Source organism: Xyrauchen texanus, chromosome 32 (genome assembly GCF_025860055.1).
Source record: "Xyrauchen texanus isolate HMW12.3.18 chromosome 32, RBS_HiC_50CHRs, whole genome shotgun sequence".
Lineage (NCBI taxonomy): Eukaryota > Metazoa > Chordata > Actinopteri > Cypriniformes > Catostomidae > Xyrauchen > Xyrauchen texanus.
This window is the reverse complement of record NC_068307.1, coordinates 5792605-5811788: the sequence shown is the minus strand read 5'-3', so window position 1 is coordinate 5811788 and position 19184 is coordinate 5792605. Positions and strand designations below refer to the sequence as shown.

Genomic DNA, 19184 nt, shown 5'->3' with positions numbered 1-19184 from the left:
CTAACATTATCAATGGACCTCAGAGAAGATAATACAAATGTGTATATATATATATATATGTATGGAGTATTCATGACCCCTTTTACTATATTTTTTTTTTTGGGGTATCCGGGCATTTGTGCAAACACACGACATGGACATTAAATTAGAAACACACCTTTGCGAGCCAGAAAAACAGAGCTCACCACTACAAAAGTATCATTCACTGCCATGAAACAGTGGATGCATTTATTGTTTGAACATATAAAAATAAAGCACGACAAAGCAACACACATTTTGTACAAATAAAAACCTGAAATAGTTCCACTGACAAAGATTTATCTGACTGTGTCGATTCGGAGAGGTGGGTACAGGATTTACATTGGAAACTAAAACACTGCAATTTATGAGCACAGTAAACCTTGTTAAGAATGTACATACTCTTTTACCAAAATAAAATGCATGGCATGATGGTATGGATCTTTAAAATAGCTGCTTAATAGTAATTATAATAACAATAATAATGTAACATTTCAAATTGTTGCACTTGATTTGATGAAAACAAGAAAGACAAAAGTTTTTCCTAAGACAAAAACAGAACTATTGCCCAAAACTCAATGAGGCATATTAATGATAGAAGTGTCCTAAGGGGATCACAGACTGATAAAAGATTTCAAACAAAACCTCTTGAGAATTATACAAGTATAAAAGGCTACAAACATTAATAAATTACATCACTGACACAGAAAACACTTCACAAGGTGCTAGTAAAAATAACTTTGAAATCCATCAGGGGTACTTTAGCTTAAATGTCAGGCTGGTTGTAGAAACTTTGTTGATATATTGATTTTTATTTCATTCTTTTATCCTTCTCTCCCCATCATAACTCACATAAAGTCATAATACACATGGTGTTCTGCATGTAAGGCCATATGATAATTAATGTTACACTTGTTTATTTTGTTCTCCAGGCAACACCTTATGTCTAATGTGAAATCAACCATCAGCTATAGTGCGTCCAACAAAAAAGTAAAAAGGTAATGACTATTTCTATATCTTTATATATATATTTTTCGTTTGTCATTAGCAAAAACTAGTAAAAATGTATAATGAAGTATTAAAGAAACAAGGATACAAAAAGTAGTCTTTTAAAAAGCTATGTACAGGCTACATTCTACATACTGTACTGTGAAGCAATATAAATGCATATTTCATTCTAGGGTAACAGGTGCTGCCTGTAAAACAAACAGAAGAGAGAAAGTATCCCCATGTAGTGTAATGTCATGGATGAGGCTTATCATCAGTGCTAGAAATCCCACTTGCGTAGTGTTGCATTTTTGGCGAGTGTTTTAAAACATAGAATAGATCCGTAATAAGAGCTACATTGTCAAACAATAAAGTAATGTGAAAACGGGATGACATAAAATGATTGTTTTTTTTTAGAGTCAATGTTTAAAAGCAAAAGCGCACAAAAATGATAAATAAAAGATTAATAGATTAAGTATGACATTGTAATTCATGTGATAAAACAACCGGGGGTAAATATTAGATACTGGAAATGTGTTTTGTTAGCAATATGTTTGTAATTAGTTGTCAAAATATGCAATAAGAGTTTTTATGTCCCCACAAAAACATTTGTACATTTTTCCTATATTTGTAAAAACCTTGTTATAAAAAAAAAAAAGACAAAAAATAAAAACAGCCATCAAATGAAGTGCTACAGTTGTCTTTTTATAGTAGCAGTTTGAAATATTACATTAAGTACAATATCACTTCATTTTTGTGCTTCAGCCTTTTTATTATATTAACTAATTATATTAGGTCAATAAATATTATCTGTGATAGTGCTCTGCAAACAGTAATGTATGCGTATAAAAGATGTTTTTTTTGCTTAAGGAAAGTACGTTTTAAATGAGGGGATTTTAAAATCACCCAGGCAGTTATTGTGAAACTCACAAAAAAAAGACAATGATAAGCCACATCTACAAAGCAGTAATGAGCTTCTTGTTTGCAACTCTAAACCAACTCACCCCCTCCAAAACAATGTATGCAACCGGATACATGCACGGGATACTTTCTTTATCTTGGAATGACTGCTATGTACTGTATCTTATAATATATTAGCAACCCCTGATAAACTGATAACCATAGTAAAACAAGTTAAATTCTTCTTACAAAATATTAATTGCAGGTATTCTGTACATTTTTTTATATCTGAAAGTTATAAAGTAAAAGAAAAGGCAAAAACCTATCTGAGCTATGTTCTTCTTAGAAATTGAAAACGTGTGGGTTTCCGTTCCCGTTTCAGTTCTTACTGCTCTTATCCCAGCTCATCGGGGGAGGGTGGGATCAGGTCAGGCTAGTCCACGGGGTCCATACACATAGGAGAAAGTCTCGAGTCCCCCATTGTCCATGTTACAGCAGGAGCTTACCATTACGATGAATCTTTAAGATTTTTCCAAGTCTCTGTTTAGCCGTTGCCATTCCTTTCTTTAGCCGCTTGGCTGTGGGCGAGAGAACAAACCGAAATGGTTAGGATCGGCAACGACATTGCATCAATTTGAGTCAGTACATTATTAAAGCCACCGCTGTGTCAACAAATAATTACATTTGGGGGCCTTGGTATCTCAGCGAGTACTGACGCTGACTACCACCCCTGGAGTCGCGAGTTTGAATCCAGGGTGTGCTGAGTGACTCCAGCCGGGTCTCCTAAGCAACCAAATTGCTAGGGAGGGTAGAGTCACATGGGGTAACCTCCTCGTGGTCGCGATTAGGGGAGGGCGCATGGCAAGTTGTGCATAGATCGCGGAGAGTAGCATGAGCCTCCACATGCAGTGAGTCTCTGCGGTGTCATGCACACCAAGTCACGTGATAAAATGCACGGATTGACGGTCTCAGAGGCGAAGGCAACTGAGACTTGTCCTCCACCACCTGGAATGAGGTGAGTAACCGCGCCACCATGAGGACCTACTAAGTAGTGGGAATTGGGCATTCCAAATTGGGAGAAAAGGGGATAAAAAATTATAATAATAAAAAAATATATATTACATTTAAACTACATTTGCATTTCAAGTGTAGTGTTGGGTTTTTGCAAGTTTAGGTTTTAGGCTAAGGTTCTGCATCAGAGCCATTAAGGTTAGGTCAGGTTAGGGTTAAGGCCCCGATATACAGTACTTCATACGAAATCAAAGAACGAATGGGTGTGACATCATTTTGAACAAAATCTGGCCAAAATGAAGGTGTTTTTGCATTCATTTTGGTGGTTTCTGGTGGGCGAACCTTTGGCAAAAATTTGTATCGATTGCTAAACACATTCTTACTGCAATTGACCACGTCATCCGTAGGTGTGACTTTGAGGCCGACAGCTAATTTTGTTTACGTTACTCAGTCAGTCAAGATCAGTCAAGATCAGGGCAACCAATAATCTGCTCAGCTGTCCAAACTGTCCTTTGTAGTCTTCTAATGTCTGATTTTGTAGCTGCACCAAACCACACAGTTACTGAAGTGCAGAGGACAGACTCAATGACTGCTGAGTACATCACCCCTGACACTGGTTCAGGGGTCATGCGAAGAGATACGGCAGCTTGCCCGGATCTCTCCCACACTTGGTTCACCACAAATCTGCTCCAGTGTATATAAAGTCGTGGGGCATGCGTCGTGCGTAATGACTAAGCATGCACTGTCCACACAACTGTTTCTGTGCTAGGATGTGGAGTCTAGTTGAGAGTGTACCTTCTGGAAATGTATATGTGCCATGTATATATTTAGCCACAGAGAAAAACATGAGTGAAGTTTCAGAAAGTAAAAAAACAAATTAGACAGTCAAATAATAATCGCAGAAATAAGCCGTTAAATATCCCAGCCCTAAATTGTGAACAGTGTAACTCCATGGAAAATTGTTGAAATTTTATCTTACATTTTTTAAAAAGCAAAAAGTTTACAAAGCCAGAAACAGCTAAGGCTTGAAATGCTCTGCAAATCAAACTTTGAATGGAGTCTGTTCGTTAAGCTGTTCAGGCTAAATTAATTGCAGAAGTTTAATCATTAAGGTTGAGGACTTGGAAAAACCCTTAACAAGAATGTTTGAGGAATATCAACACAGTGCTGCCTTACAAGTACTGTAAAAATAAATGCTCATTAAGAAGAATCCTCATAAAGCTTTCTAATTGAGCCAACTCACCTTTGGCATCTGTCGAGTTCCCACGTTCGACTTTAGCTGGCGGGATAGATGAGGCGTTCTGAGATGATGATGACGAGGAAGGCTGCCTTTGGTTGAGGAAGACTCCGGGGGCCATGGGTTGCGAGCCGCCAGCGGTCTTGGCCGTTCCAGTGCTGTACTCGTGGTCAGCCAGGTTGCTCTCTGAGTCCAGGGTGGGTTCTGGAGAGCTGCTGTCCTGAGAGAGTTTGTGAGGCTCCTCTACAGCAATTGGCTTCTTTTTGGTACTCTTTTTCTTCTTCTTGATCTTCTGCTCCTCCTGTAAGCAAACAGTTCAGAATTTAGTGGAGTCACCTTGTGTTATCAAAAGAAATGAAGTGGATGCTGAAAACTAAATCAGTGTAGAACAAACACATATACTGAGGATACTACTGGAATAAGGGAGTTCTAATATATCGGTAAACCGATTTAGGCTTTTCAATGGCTTGACGCCATTGTTAATCAAGTTTGGATGATTATTGGTCGAACCTCAAAATATGAGCCACAAAATAAGGCTGGCAATATATAGGTCTATCACAATGTCTGCTGATATTTCTACATTCATGTGTAAATTATATTTGCCAACAATGGAATTTTGCCATTGTTCCAACTGCATCATGATGAGCATTATGCGTTAACCTGATGAGATAATTTAGCTGCTGCTGCTGCCAGTCCCGTCTCTATGGATGCCACTCGTGCCCCCTCTCGAGCTGGTCTTTCCTGTCGTGGTACAGTGGGCCCAACTCGTGCTGCAACAAAACAAATATTATCTATATATAGTGATTATATTTACTTTATACCCAGATTCCCAGCTGCTGAAATGAAAAACCTGGAGTGATTTTCCAGTACCTGTTGGACTGTATGGTGTGTCATCCGTGTTTTTCCTTTTTTTCGATCTGGATTTGAAAATGGGGTTGTCCTCTTCAGATTCCAGAGATGGATAGACTGAAACAAATAAAGTCGATCAGAAAAACTTTCAAACTATTTACTTGCATTGTAAAAGTGAGAAATCATTTGGTTTGAATAAAAAAGTAGAACCAGTTTTGAATAACAACGGGTTCTTAATTCCCAATCACTAACCAACTGTTTTGCTCCTGTGTGCCATTAATGATAACGGCTGTAACTTTTTACCTATCTTCTTTTCTTAAGTCTTGGAGTTTGATTTTAGTCTGTTTTTGTCAAATATCGCTATATGCATGTTCTTGTAAGTCTCTATGAAAAGGCATAAATGCACAATAGCAAAGCACATTAATTTAACCACCCTGTTTTTGCACTTCATAAACTTCAGTGCTAAGTATTTTCTCATTGGACAGAATATAGCGTGAGCCAGATGCGTGGCAGCTGTTCTTTGCCCTGCTTTGGCCTCCATGCACCTAGATTCTTTGAACTCAGGATCCACTCGGGAACATGCAATTTCCAACAATTAAATTATCAAGAACAAAAAAAAACAAAAAAATGTTTACAGAGAGAAGGAATGCTCGTGTGCTTGACAAAACGCTCTCTTAGTGCAAGTCCAAACGGGAATGTGCGTGCTAGTAATGACTAATTAGGGGATCAGATCAAAAAGCATTTAAAACAACAGTTTAGAGCTCACGCTAATGGATTATTAACAGGGTACTAATGGTCTTGCTGTTCTTGGAAGGGGTTCACAAAAAAGCTTGCAGCTAAAAAAGGGACTCACTCAAAAATCCAGGATTCTTCAGCTGAGAGTAAACACGCCTTTCACTTGCCTTGAGTGAGTTAAAATTAAACTCTAATCAGAAAATTGATAGAGCACATTTACAGTGTTTTGCTTTGCTCGAGGGGCACCTGGGCACTTGCAAGTCATGAAACATCCTTGCAAATTGTTGAGGAACTAATTGGTCTTGATAATAGCACAAACAAGCTATCCAAGATGAAGGTAAGAGAGAACTGCAATCTGTTCTCCAAATGGGATCTTAAAGAAATGGTTCAATCGGGAAAGAAATCACCATTTACTAACTTATGTCATTCTCATTCTAATATCACGACCACTTTTTCCATATAATGTATCAGGACTGTAAAGCTTCATTGTTCGGTCATTTTTGACAGAAAACAATTTTATTTCTTTAATAAAAATGGTATACATCATCTGAGTGGCTCGAGGCTTGGTTGCTTTTCCTATATTTGCCATCTGAACACAAAAAATGTTGTTGAGTTTAGGCCACGTGACAATAAAAGCCACACTTGTGTTGTTTGCGCTCAAATTTTATCGACCATAGGAAATTAATGGGCGAGACTATAATAACAGATACATTTTTGGGGAATTTTCCAAATAATAATAATAATAATATAGCCACAATGCATAACATACAGACAAAAATGAATGGGTGAGACTATAACACAGAGCCATTATTTGTTGAATTTTTCCAAATAAAATCAATAATTCATCCACAATGCAGAGCACATGTGCACACACACACACACATACACAGGAATGAATGGGTGAGACTATAACACAGAGCCATTTTTGTTGAATTTTTCCAAATAAAATCAATAATTCAGCCACAATGCAGAACACACACAGACAGAAATAAAGGAGTGAGACTATAACACATATACAATTCAGAACACATATGCACGCACACACGCACAGGAACAAAAAAATTACACATTTATTATTTTCGGTCGAATTTGACCATGAACAATATAAGTGTTAGTCTTAAATGAACAGTGCACAAGGGTTGAATAACTACAGAATTTTTAATTTTGGGCAAATTCTCCCTATAAGAATAAAAATCAATCAATAAGATATAATCATTAAGAATCACAGTATAATAATCAATAGTGCCATTCCCAATATTGAAGAACCTACCATAATCGGAATCCTTAAAGCAAGCTTCCAGGTGGTCCTGGTCATCATAATACATGTCGGAACTGTCCACACTGTTGCTCTTTTGTGTCTTCTTAGGCAAACGTTTGGCCAGTCGCTTGCTGTTTCCGCCTCCTCCGGCCACACCGCTTGGCTTCTTGCTGGTTGCGCTGTTGTGGGTGTTGTTCTTAGCCTGGCTGTTGCTCCAAGTTGGTTGCAGACACGAGTCTGATGACTGCAGGTTAGCCATGGACAACATGCCCTGGATGGCCTCCTGTGTACTGGGGGATGCAGGTGGCTGACTGTAAGTCCATCAATGAGAAATACACAACACACACACATATTACTCTGTCAGTGCCAGTGAAAATGAGATGCGAATCGAAATTTAGGGAGTGAGTCGGGAAATTGGAAGCAAAAAGAGGGTATGAGGATGGAGATGGACACTTAAGCCTATTTTTTTTTTCTCCTGGTCGAATTAAAGTAACGTAGACGAACGAAACAGGTGTTTATACTTTGCATAGCGCCAACAATTGTATCTTTATTAACTAACATCAACAAATATTAATAAATGATGTAAAAAATATATTGTTCATTGTTAGTTCATGATACCTAATGCATTAACATACTGTATGTTAAAGAATGGAACCTTATTGTAAAGTGTTACCAAACGGTCACGTCCAAACCACACCCACTATTAGTTTTAACCAATCATCAACACTCTTTTCAACTAGTCAAGTTCTCCATGGTCAAGAATTTGACATCACTGCAATTCATCATCATTTTAGGCAAACTAAAAGAAACACTTTCGTCCATTAAGTATTAATTAGCCTTATGCTGATGGGCGAATTCGCTAAATAGTTGCAGCACTTTTGCACATGGTATTCTGTATCTTATTCACTAACCACTTGCCATCATGTTCAAGCAGACACAATCAGCATTGAAATTGCGCCACATCTTGAGTATTTAAATTAAGTCAATGTCATTCCTTTTTACATAAATATGCCTCCTTTCTATGTACATTTTTAATAAGTCTAAATCACCAGGGGAAAAAAAATATTTGGTACATAACACGGGACTTTTAATTATAAACAAGCCCTGTGTTTGTTGTTGCCAGCAAACTCATATCATCAACAGAACGGGTGAAAAGTGGCGCGATACACACTGGTGCTCTAAAGATGTATTCAATAACTCACAAGATGATATCTGACGAAACCGCATATGAACGCACACATCCAGAATGTCACCAATGATTTTAAATTATTGTCGCAATAATTCATTTTTGGTCGACCATATTTTTTTGCGACCATTTTAGTCGCAGTCTGGAGCCCTGATATGGCAGTAAAAATCATGAAATAATTATCAAATAATTGAGAATAGTGTTAAAACCTGTCATATATCCAGGTGCGTGGTGTATTCAAGCGCACTTTCGGCATGCTAAAGAAATGATTCTGCATCACAGTAGTGGAGTGATGCTGTACAGTCCCGGTAGAGCGTGTGAGGTGGTGGTGGTTTGCTGCATCCTCCGCTATGTAGCGCTCAAAACCGGCCCAAAGGATCGCAATTGCACATGCAAATTGCATTCAGCACATATTTTGTGGGCGCATTTGCACCGTTGCCTGCTCTGCACAATTCCTTCTGCGAATGGGGCGCTAATGCAGCGCGTGCAAATAAAGAGCGTTTTTACCGGGCGGAATTCATTCTTACTGAATTCACAATTGAATTTCAACATTAAAATTACTAATATGTCACTACCATAGAAACTTGTGTGGAAATCCACATCTCTGATTTTGTAGAGATGCACATGAACGTCACATGAACATAGCGGCACACAGGAAGATGTACGCCGTTAATAATAATCTTTCATACAAAAAAATCATAAAAATGCAGCAATGAGTAAAAAAAAATCCTACATTACATGATAAAATAACTTGTTTAGCAAACGCTGGTAAAGTCAGAGGTATAAAACAAGGTGAATGATCCTCTATGTTGATAATTGTACCACTGCTGAACCTAGCACAGTACAGCATTGTTTATCCTCAGCGATTTGGATGCTTGGAGACTTTTTTGTTGACTTGCACTGAACAACCACAAAGTTAATGGTAGTTTTATCATATTTTTCCTTCATTCGTCATCTTCCGAGTGTCGGGAAATGGAGCTCCTTTATGGTCGGAAGTTGGAGCGATCATGTAGGAATATCCCACAGCCGACTTTGATTGGAACGCAACATTAAACCAACATAAAAATGGTTGATGTCAATAATAGCAAAAGAGCTTTTCCACTGCAGCTAATGTAAGCCATTGTTGTGGGGACTTCTAAGGCAACCAGTTTTGGTTATAATTACATGTAATCAGCCAAAACTAAACACCTAATGCCAATGTGTGTGCCTGACCAGACGACATGAAAATCAGTTTAGATTCAATGCAAAAGGCGACGACAAAAGCTAACTGCATCTATTATCTACTTTCAACCAAACTGAAGATTTATTCAACCAAAAACTGAAAGAATAGTTCAACCAAAAAATTTGAAGAAACACCATTGGTTTTTGGCATGTATTGACCAAACAAAACACTTTTTTTTATATGGATGGGAACTTGGACTAGATGTGAGACTTGGTGGACATATTTGTACTTTGGTGTTTTCTGGAAAAGCATACAGGTTTGGAACAACGTTTGTTTCCGAAAATTTTCTGAAAGCAAAGATTCTACCTTGTGAACTAAAGCACCTATTGTGTCGACGTCTGCTTTCGAGCTCAAGGTAACCAGCAGTAAAATAAGGATATAGCCAATGCAGATTACCACCTATTAAGTGATTTAACCAATGAGGTGGAACAATAAGTCAAGAGCTCGTTTAATGTGGTCATAGCTGACGAGAAGCTTTTCCTCCCCACAATCCTGCAGTCATATGTCATTTGTGTTTAAAAGCACAAAAAAAATTATAAAAATAATTTGAGAAATTAACATATTTAAGTCATGTTTTCTTTTCCTTTTTGCGTTTGAGCTGATTTGCAGCTTTCAGTGCAGTGGAAATAGACCATCAAAAAAGTGCCCAAAACAGCAAACAGCAAAATGAAGAGGAATGGCCTGCAGCATGTGCTGTATTTGACAAATTAATAGTGCTGAGGGATTAAACAAATAATGTTCGTACATGTAAACTGCTGACAAAAAACTGTGCAAACTATTACTTTTGCCATTGTTCAAGAAACCCCTGCATAGGATTTGTTTACAGTGTGCAGTTTTAGAGCTAACAGTTAGGATAGAAATATTATGTGTCTCAGTTCTTTAGAGGTCAGGAACACGCTTCGTTGTATAAACTGTTCACCATGGCAGTTTGCCAAAGACAAAACATTCCTAAACTACATAGTCTGTCACATTAGTGTGTGTGACGTATAGAATATACCAGATGAATCACAAACCGTGTATGGATCTGGCATTATGTATGTGGTCAAATCTGCAAAGTTGCCATTGGTTTCTCAACATTATGGGCAGCTGATTCTGTTGTGTAAATCTAAACGCAGTAACTACACATTTAGTCAAAATTGAGGTATAACCAAAACCGGGGACCTTAACGAAAGCATTGTTTTCTATGAATGTATGGAAACCACTATTGTCGCCCATTGAAGGCCTGCAGCTACTATCCAGCTATGATTTATATGCATAATAAACGTTGCACACTGTAATCCTTATGTTTGCGCAGTTGTAGGACTGGGCGATAAAACGATATTGGTATATATCACAATAAAGAAAATCCACGATAAGCTTTTGAGGAATTTTCAATATGTACTGCATGTCGCTAAAATACAAGCAGTTCGGCTTTCTCAGGCTGCGTTTCCACTGACGAAATCCGCTCACAGGCGCTCACAGCGCTAGGAGAGAGCTTCCTCCGCACCGCTGCCAATCCTACGATCCTATGATTGCGAGCATGATGCTCGGCTTTCATAGGAATTAATTAAAAACACTCTCAGCTTCGCTCCCAATTCACCAGTGGTAACGTAGGGTCAGACTGGATGAACTTGCTAATGCTAGCTTTCTTGCTAACAATTAGGCTACGTCGGACACAGGATTGATTCCATCCACACCGCAAGACTTCATGACAACGGTTGCGCCCTCTCATCGTCTCTAGTGAAAAGTGCGACAGAACAACAGTGATGTGGACAACAGCTCTGATCTTTCTGCGCTGTAATCTTGAATATTGTTCTCTAGCACCAAACATGCAAAATTTCTGCCCTGTCCCGCTCCGCACGCGTCACCTCTTTTCCCTGCATTTGTGTAGACATAAAGCGCCACATGAGTTAACATGGTTTCAAAGCACCTTTTAGACCATAATGTTATTCCCTTCTAAATGTATCTTTATTAATCAGCATGTTACGAGCCTTTAATAATAAACAAATCGATTTCTGTTCTAATTTTGTGAAGATTTATTAGATGTCTGGAATGGATAAGGAAAGACTAAAATTACTAGTTGGTAGACTAGTCTCTCACTTTAATGAAAATATACAAATGTTTTTTTCTCTCGGGACACCCCTGAACCCACATTCAGAATCATTCCACAGTCACAAGGGCTTCTATGCCCCATACTTGGGTATCTGAATCTAAAGAAATATAAAAATATTTCATTTTAATGTAAAAATATTCCAACAAATACTGGATTGTCGCTATGCATCATCTTTTAACATTCATTTTAAATTGATAAACAGTAAAAGATGGTAAAATTGGTAAAAGGTCCCGCAGACCCCACTGCTTTAGCCATCTCTGGACCCCCTGTGCAGTTTTGTAGAGACTATTTTGACTGTTTATAATTTTTTATTTTTTATTTTCTTCAGTCAACTTTGAAATAAAAAAGTTTGCAATGTGTAAATGTATATTGTGATAAATATCGATATCAAACAATATGAAAACGATTATCTTGATAACAATTTTGGCCATATCGCCCAGCCCTATGCAGTTGCGCCATTTTCTTTATACACCAACCTGTAGACTCATCGCCAATTGAAAACGAGGCTGTGAGGGATAGAGATGCATCTAAATGTTCCAGATCATGTTCTCAAAAAAAAACACACTGTAAAAAACATTTTCTTAATTAGACCTTTTATCTTGATTTCCAGTAAACATATAGAAACATTCTTAAAACAAGACGTAGACTGTATACTTGACAAGCAAAATGGCAGGTCTTAAGTCTTGTTTTCAGAGAAATCTGACAAAATGTAGTAAACTTTATGCTTAAAACAAGAAAGAACAAATTTTCCATTTGAATTAAGTTTATTTTTCTGACCCATTGGCAAATCGTTTTTCTTGTTTTAAGCATAAACCTCACAAAATTAGTTTGATTTCTCTGTAAACAAGAAAAAATATCTAATGCCATTTTGCTTGTCAAGTAAATTTATCTGGTTTTAAGAACTTTAGATATTTTTACTAGAAGACAAAAATCCACATTTTTTTTTTTTTTGGCAATGTAGCTCTTTAGCTGAACTTGATTCAACTGTGGACAGTGGTTCCACGTGATTGAAATTAGTTTTCTTAACTAAATATTACTATGTAAAACGTATACTATGTAAAACACAAATACTTATTGAAGAACTGAATTGGGTAAGCCCAACAAAATTTGATGTGTCAATGTAACTCAAATAAACCTCTTTTAGTTCTTTATCTACTAACAAAACATAATAATTTTACATTAGGACAAAAATGACTAAAGGTGTACACAGCATGGAGACATGATTTTAGAAATGAGATTTCAGGGAATGAGTGCCTTTTGACTCTGCATCATTGAGTTTGTGTGATTTATTTGGCGCCATCTCCTGGTGACCATATGTAACATTGTGCTTCGTGTGGATTATCTAATGATCTATGCATCTGATTACCTGGTGTAGGGGCTGTTGAGAGATAATCAACTCCTCTAAGTAATGTGCAGAATGTAATATTTTATGTTCCGTTTATTTTTCATGAAGTTATAAGCCAAGACGTGGCACATAAGCAACATAAACGTGTATGTCAAAGACATATACTTAGCTATTACTCGCTATATTATTGTCTGTGAGTGAAACAAATACGATGCTTGTATTCTACTCTTTGAGAGTTTTCCAACAACATATGACACATGGCTATTTGATGAATTTGATGTTTTTACTGATTGCAATAATATAGTGCAATTTTTTATATATAAAACACTTCTGATTAGTCTGCAAATTTCAAAGCACTAGTTCAGTTTTGGTCATAATGCCTACATGGATTGAAAAGTAGAGCTTCTAAACTTTCAAACAATAACTATTTTGAGTTGGTCAAGAAAAAAAAAAGTAGTTTTTATTTTAACAATTTTCTTTTTTCTTTCTTGCGGGCCCGCTGTTGTTGGGCCCATCCGAGCTTAAAGGGTTAAATGGATAGAACGCAATGAAATCAAGTTGTGATAAAATGTTCTAGAATTGTGTTGCTATAGTTAATTTTAATTTAGTAAACCGAACAAGCAGCATCTTATCACAAGCCATAATTTCTGGAAATTTTGTCAACCGTGTTTGTTTTGGCATGACATATTTTTAATGTTTTGTCAGCTGAATGATTAATACAACGATATTAAATAGTACAATCCATTAAACAAGCTGTACTTCTGTCCCTCACAGCCTCATTTTCAATCATGAAAAATTAAAAATGGCACTTAATATGGTTAATGAGTGAATGCAAGAGTTACATGGAACAACAATCATCTATATACCTGTTGTTACTGTAGTCGATGCCGCCCACTTGTTTGCTGGCCTGTAGGAGGTCAAGAATGCCAGCTGAACTACCCCCTTTCTTCTTGGAGACCTTGGAATTACGACCTTTGACCTCTGTCTTTGCTTCTGTGTCTATGTGGAGCGATTCCTCATCGGACGAATCTGGGCTCTGAAAAGAGAATGATGTAAACTGATATAGTCATCAATATTTTCACTCTGCTTGCCCAGAAAAGAAACACCATAAATGTTAAATGAGTTTTTATACACTAATAGTACATTTTGTCAACACACTATTATGTAGATGGCCTCAAATCCAACAAAGATGGGCTAAAAGACACAAAAGTCGAATTTCTTTTAAAATGGGTAAACATATCCAAACATACACAAGCAGCCGGGTTTTTGTCACTATCCAAAGAAAACTTGTCTGGATCATTCTTAGGTTAAAATACTACACCCTTAATAATACACCCTGACCTCAAAACACATACCGGTACTATCAGAAGTTGATTTGGTTTTTCAATGGTATATCCTGAAAATCTCCAATACATGGTACTTTAAGGTCACATTAAGGCTTGTGTAACCTCTCACACAGTTTGTATGTGGGCCTCTGCCGTGATTAACTTTCTCACTCTCATTTGATTCACTCCGCAGCTATTTCCTTCATCAGTTTTGGGGTGATACTTGGCTCTGTCTTGCAGCTTGTTCTCTTTGATTTGTGCCGTATGTTATTGTAAGTCGAAACATTATGGGTGAATTATCGCAAGCTGAGTACATCAGCTCTGCGTTGGGATATTGAAAGCCTACACATGGAATCTCTACGGATGTATGAAACAATCTTTTAAATGCATCCAGAAGGAATTAATCAGCTACTTTGTGAAATAAAGATTGGCGATTTGGATTTCGTCCCAGTTTATCGTCCATCAGTCTTTTAATGTTATAACCATCTGATCAAAGAGAAGTATTATTGATGTTCTGTCAATAAAAACACTGGATTGGTCACCCACTTAACAGAGTTGATGCTTACCTTAATGACTGATGGCTGTAGCTTTGGCTTTTTTGATGGCTGAATGGGCTCTTTGATGTTTGATAAAACTGTAAAATAACATCAGATGTTCAGCATTATCCTTATACACAGCATGAAATGAAAGACTTAGCGTTAATCAGTTAAAAGGCTTGTGTATCTATTATAGGCAGGCCCACACGGTATCTGCAGCCGTAGATTTCCGCAAAATTTGAATGCCCGTCACTCATAAACTTCAATGTTTTTTGTGAAGTGTGTCATTTTTTTCTTACAAATTTTCCACTATGCCAGTTTAGTATGCAAAGTCAACCATACGTAAGCTACTGGGTGCTTTTAAAAACCTTGCTTGACATGGTAACATTAACCAGTGGTGTGAATCTGGGGTGGGACTATCTATTTGGCCAACAAATGACAAGACAGGGGAGTGCTTAGGAGAAACGATCATTACTTTTCCAATTCTGTTTGGTGTCACAGAAATGACACAATTCACCTTTAAATATTTTGACACATTTGATAATGCTTTCAGCTACTAATAAAAGTGTAGTGCTAACACATTTTGCCATGTTCACATCCATTCTGCAGATTTCCCCCCAAAATCAGTGCACAAAATGCAGATTCCACCTGGTCCCAATTATGGAGTATGAAATAATATTTGATTCCCTTGAAACGGCACTTAAGTTATATGTTTTATTGGTAACAATTTATTAATGAATGTGATCATTAATTAACTACAATGATCAATACATTTAGGCATTTATTAATCTTGGTTAGTGGTAATTTCAACATATAGTGATACATTTTTTAAATGAACAGTTGTATTTGTTAAAGGAGTATTTTGTGTTCAATACAAGTTAAGCTTAATTTACAGCATTAGTAGCATAATGTTGATTACCAAAATAAATTATTTTGACATGTCCCTCCTTTTCTCTAAAAAGGCCGAATAGTTTATCATTTTATAAAACCACTTACATTCATTATTCTGTTAAAGCTTTGAAATTGTTTAAATAGTTGCAAAAAACTTTATACAGAAAAGGTTAAATAGAGATTTATCACAATAAAATCATGTTAACACGCACATTGATTATGTCTTAATGTTTATGGATTGGCCCCATTCACGTCCAGTGTAAGTGCCTCACTGTAACAGATTTTTGCTTTTTTAAAGAAAAGGAGGGACGAGTCTAATATTTGTCCTTATCAACATTATGCCACAAATGCTGTTAATTTATCTTATAATGAACAATAGTTAATGCACTATGAACCATTATAATTTTATAGATAAACATTAACCAAGATTAATAAATGCTTTAATAATATGTAGTTCATCATTAGTTAATGATACATAATGCATTAACTAATGTTAACAAATGGAACCTTATTGTAAAGTGTTACCATTTCATTTAAATGTAAAACCTGGCTCAGATCTTGGCATAAAATCTTACAGGAAAACTCTCTTTTGACTGCATCCTTTTTCCTCCGGATTGGAAATTCATCAATCTTAAGCTCCTCTTCATCCGAGACATACTCGTACTCATCTCTCACAGGCTTGGGCTTTTCTTCCTTAATGTTTTGTATTGAACCAAAAACACCGGAGTTGGTCTGGGGCTTGAGTGTCTTTGATCTGAAAAAACAAAACAAACCAAAAAAACAGGCCCTTTGAGAAGACTATCTGGTGTGTAAAATCTAGGTCTGTCAATCAAATAAAATTATTTAGCAAATTAATTACATGATATGCCAATTAATTGTTATTTGATCAATATATACATATATTAATCGAATTAATCGCAATTAATCGCATATTTAAATATTTGCTGAGAAAGCCCCTCTAATAACAATAATTCAATATATAATGATTAATTAATTATAATACTCAATAACACTCAAAAAACGATTTTGATTCTTAAATCCCAAGATCAGTCTTTTACTATATGCGCAACTCTCTACAATGCGCTCGCAGATGAGACCAAAGTTTGCACTATGCAGCTAAAACATTTCTGTGATCACACACCGGCTGGTAAATATTCAGATTTCACTCACCAGTGATTGAGTTCTGCATCCTTTCACCACATGTTGAGAGTAAAAGTTTGATTTGACTCGTTTAGTGTAATGTGTTTCCAGAGACGTCATAGACGCAATCCATTTGTCATTGAAAAAAGTCTCTTTTAATATCCTTTCTGTTCTTTTACAGTTAATTGTTGATCAAAAACAACAGAAAATAAACTTTAAAATTTCATCACGAATAGCACGGATGAGGTAAAAAGCCAGTTAAGTCCTCTCTTGTTAATATGAGCTCACTTACAGACACTCTTTATTTACTGCCGGTTTTCTTAAAGAGACAGTACCAATTTCTAGCACGTGCTCTACAAATCAATGTAAATTCTTGTAAATAGTATAAATGTTGCATTAAACAATAAACATGTAACAAAATATAATATCATATTATTTGGTGGAATACATGGATTTGTACATTTTTAAAAAGCTAAAATGTCAGAGCACTCGCTCATGCACTTACCCCAGCAACTTCTTATTCGACATTGAAAACGCAAATTTATTGTCTTTATGGCCGAGTGGAGTTTTGTCAAATTTGTGCTCTTCTTCCATTTTCAATAATGAATCAGGTTTGCTGTTCTGCAAGATGGAAAGAAAACGCAAAACAATAATCAGTACGTTGAAACTCTTCTCCTTTTACACACTTGACAGGTCTTTGCTGTTCCCCGTTATCTGTCAGCCATGTCCACAATGATCAAACGTCAAAGACTGAAGTCATTGTGGCTGATGACCTTGAAGAGCATCTAACAGAGATTCAACTCCATCTGCAAATGTTTGGAGAGCTGCAAAGGAGCACTCGGATCAAGAGACTTGGAGCAACTACAAACATTATAGGGTTGTCTGGCATTGAATTTTCCCCCCAAAACGAAAGCCCTCTAATGCCTTCCGTTCACCAGAATTAAGCTTTTACTACAAAAGCCATCCCATGTTATCCAACAATAATGACAAAATATGCCCAATTTTAAGCAAGAAATAAAGGCATATGTAAATACTTAGCTGGCATACTGGGGATATGACATAGCATTATAGCATTAGGTAAACTGGGTGAAGAGTTCTTCTGCTGCTTTGATGAGCCCAGACCAGAAAGAGTGACTGAGCCGCAGAGTTATTTCTGCTGATTGCTTTGATCTGAAATGTGCAAATCACTTCTGAATGATCCTAAACCCCTCTGTGCTACTTCTCAACTTGACATGGTTTTGTATCATTTGCATGGAATTTAAAAGCCTTGCGTTTCAATAAAATTATGTTTGCGTTAAAAAAAAATCAAGAACTTTTGCATGTTGTTACATTTATAACAAGAGATAGGGTGATAATATAATTTTTTTACATAATCGATTATTGATTCTTTAATATCGTGCCTCCCAATAAATGGCACTGTTTGTTTAACAGAGAAAAAAAGGGGTTCGTTTATGTAAAAAAACTAATTATTTAATGAATTGTTACAGGGCTGAAAATCAAACAATTTCACTGAAATATTATCAAAATACATTTTTTAAAGGCATTTCAGGTAGGGGGAAAAATCTACAAGACATCTACTTTTTTGATCTACGTTGTCTCCTATGTCCGCGAGAGAGTGCAACAAATCAAAATAAACCAAGCAGCACCGTTTTATAACTATTGTTAATTGCAGAGAACATATCTGGCTGTAAACAGAAGATTTAGCCAATTCATATTCTCAAATCTTACGTAAAAAGGCAAACAAGAAATGAAATGCTTCAATAGATGGTTCTATGTTAACTTAGTGTTGCACAGTAGCCTATACCATTGCCACAGTTTTTTTCATTAAAAACCGTTGTGTGTACATATCTAGTGCTTATGCAGCGAGACGCTCATAAGAGCAAGCCAAGGCATAGACAAGACATAACCCCCAAAGACCTCCAAGTAAGGGGCCGTTCACTCCGAATGCGGCCGTCTTTTTATGTAAGTATGCACTAGATGGACGTTTTTTAAAATTTTTTTGTTTGCTTTTTACGGAGTCAATATAAAAGGAAATTCAGCTTTTAAAACGTCCCAAGACAGCAAGTTCTTTTTCATTTGCTGTACTGCATCTGTTTTAGCCCAAAAATGCAATCGGTCTAAACGGCCCGTAAGATTCAAATGTGCTATTTTCTTACATTTTTCATGAATATTCAAAAATGTTTTGACAGCATTAATTGTTACAATGAATTACATGAATTAGTAACAGCCATTCATTCTCATTTCAAGCTTAACAACTTTTTTTTATTTGACTTTTTTTTAAAATCCCCTTTTCTCCCAATTTGGAATGCCCAATTCCCACTAATAATAGGTCCTGGTGGTGGTGCGGATACGCACCTCAATCCGGGTGGCTGAGGACAAGTCTCAGTTGCCTCAGCTTCTGAGACAGTCAATCCGCACATATAATCATGTGGCTCGCTATGACACCGTGGAG

General features: G+C 36.6%; 1 protein-coding gene across 2 annotated transcripts in view; it reads right to left on the bottom strand.

Moving 5' to 3' along the window:
* Window positions 1-214: 214 nt before the first annotated feature.
* LOC127626271 (lysine-specific demethylase phf2-like) overlaps window positions 215-19184 on the bottom strand; it is a 49600-nt gene continuing 30630 nt past the window's right edge. Inside the window, exons 14-22 of one of the 2 annotated variants that reach the window (XM_052101946.1) lie at window positions 17238-17353; window positions 16168-16346; window positions 14732-14799; window positions 13707-13876; window positions 7008-7306; window positions 5024-5119; window positions 4814-4923; window positions 4160-4454; window positions 215-2483 (exon numbers count right to left, since the gene is read on the bottom strand). In XM_052101946.1, coding sequence (XP_051957906.1) covers window positions 2395-2483; window positions 4160-4454; window positions 4814-4923; window positions 5024-5119; window positions 7008-7306; window positions 13707-13876; window positions 14732-14799; window positions 16168-16346; window positions 17238-17353 — 1422 coding nt within the window. In that variant the 3' untranslated portion in view covers window positions 215-2394. The remainder of the gene's footprint in view (window positions 2484-4159; window positions 4455-4813; window positions 4924-5023; window positions 5120-7007; window positions 7307-13706; window positions 13877-14731; window positions 14800-16167; window positions 16347-17237; window positions 17354-19184) is intronic. The other variant, XM_052101947.1, reaches the window with a different exon arrangement.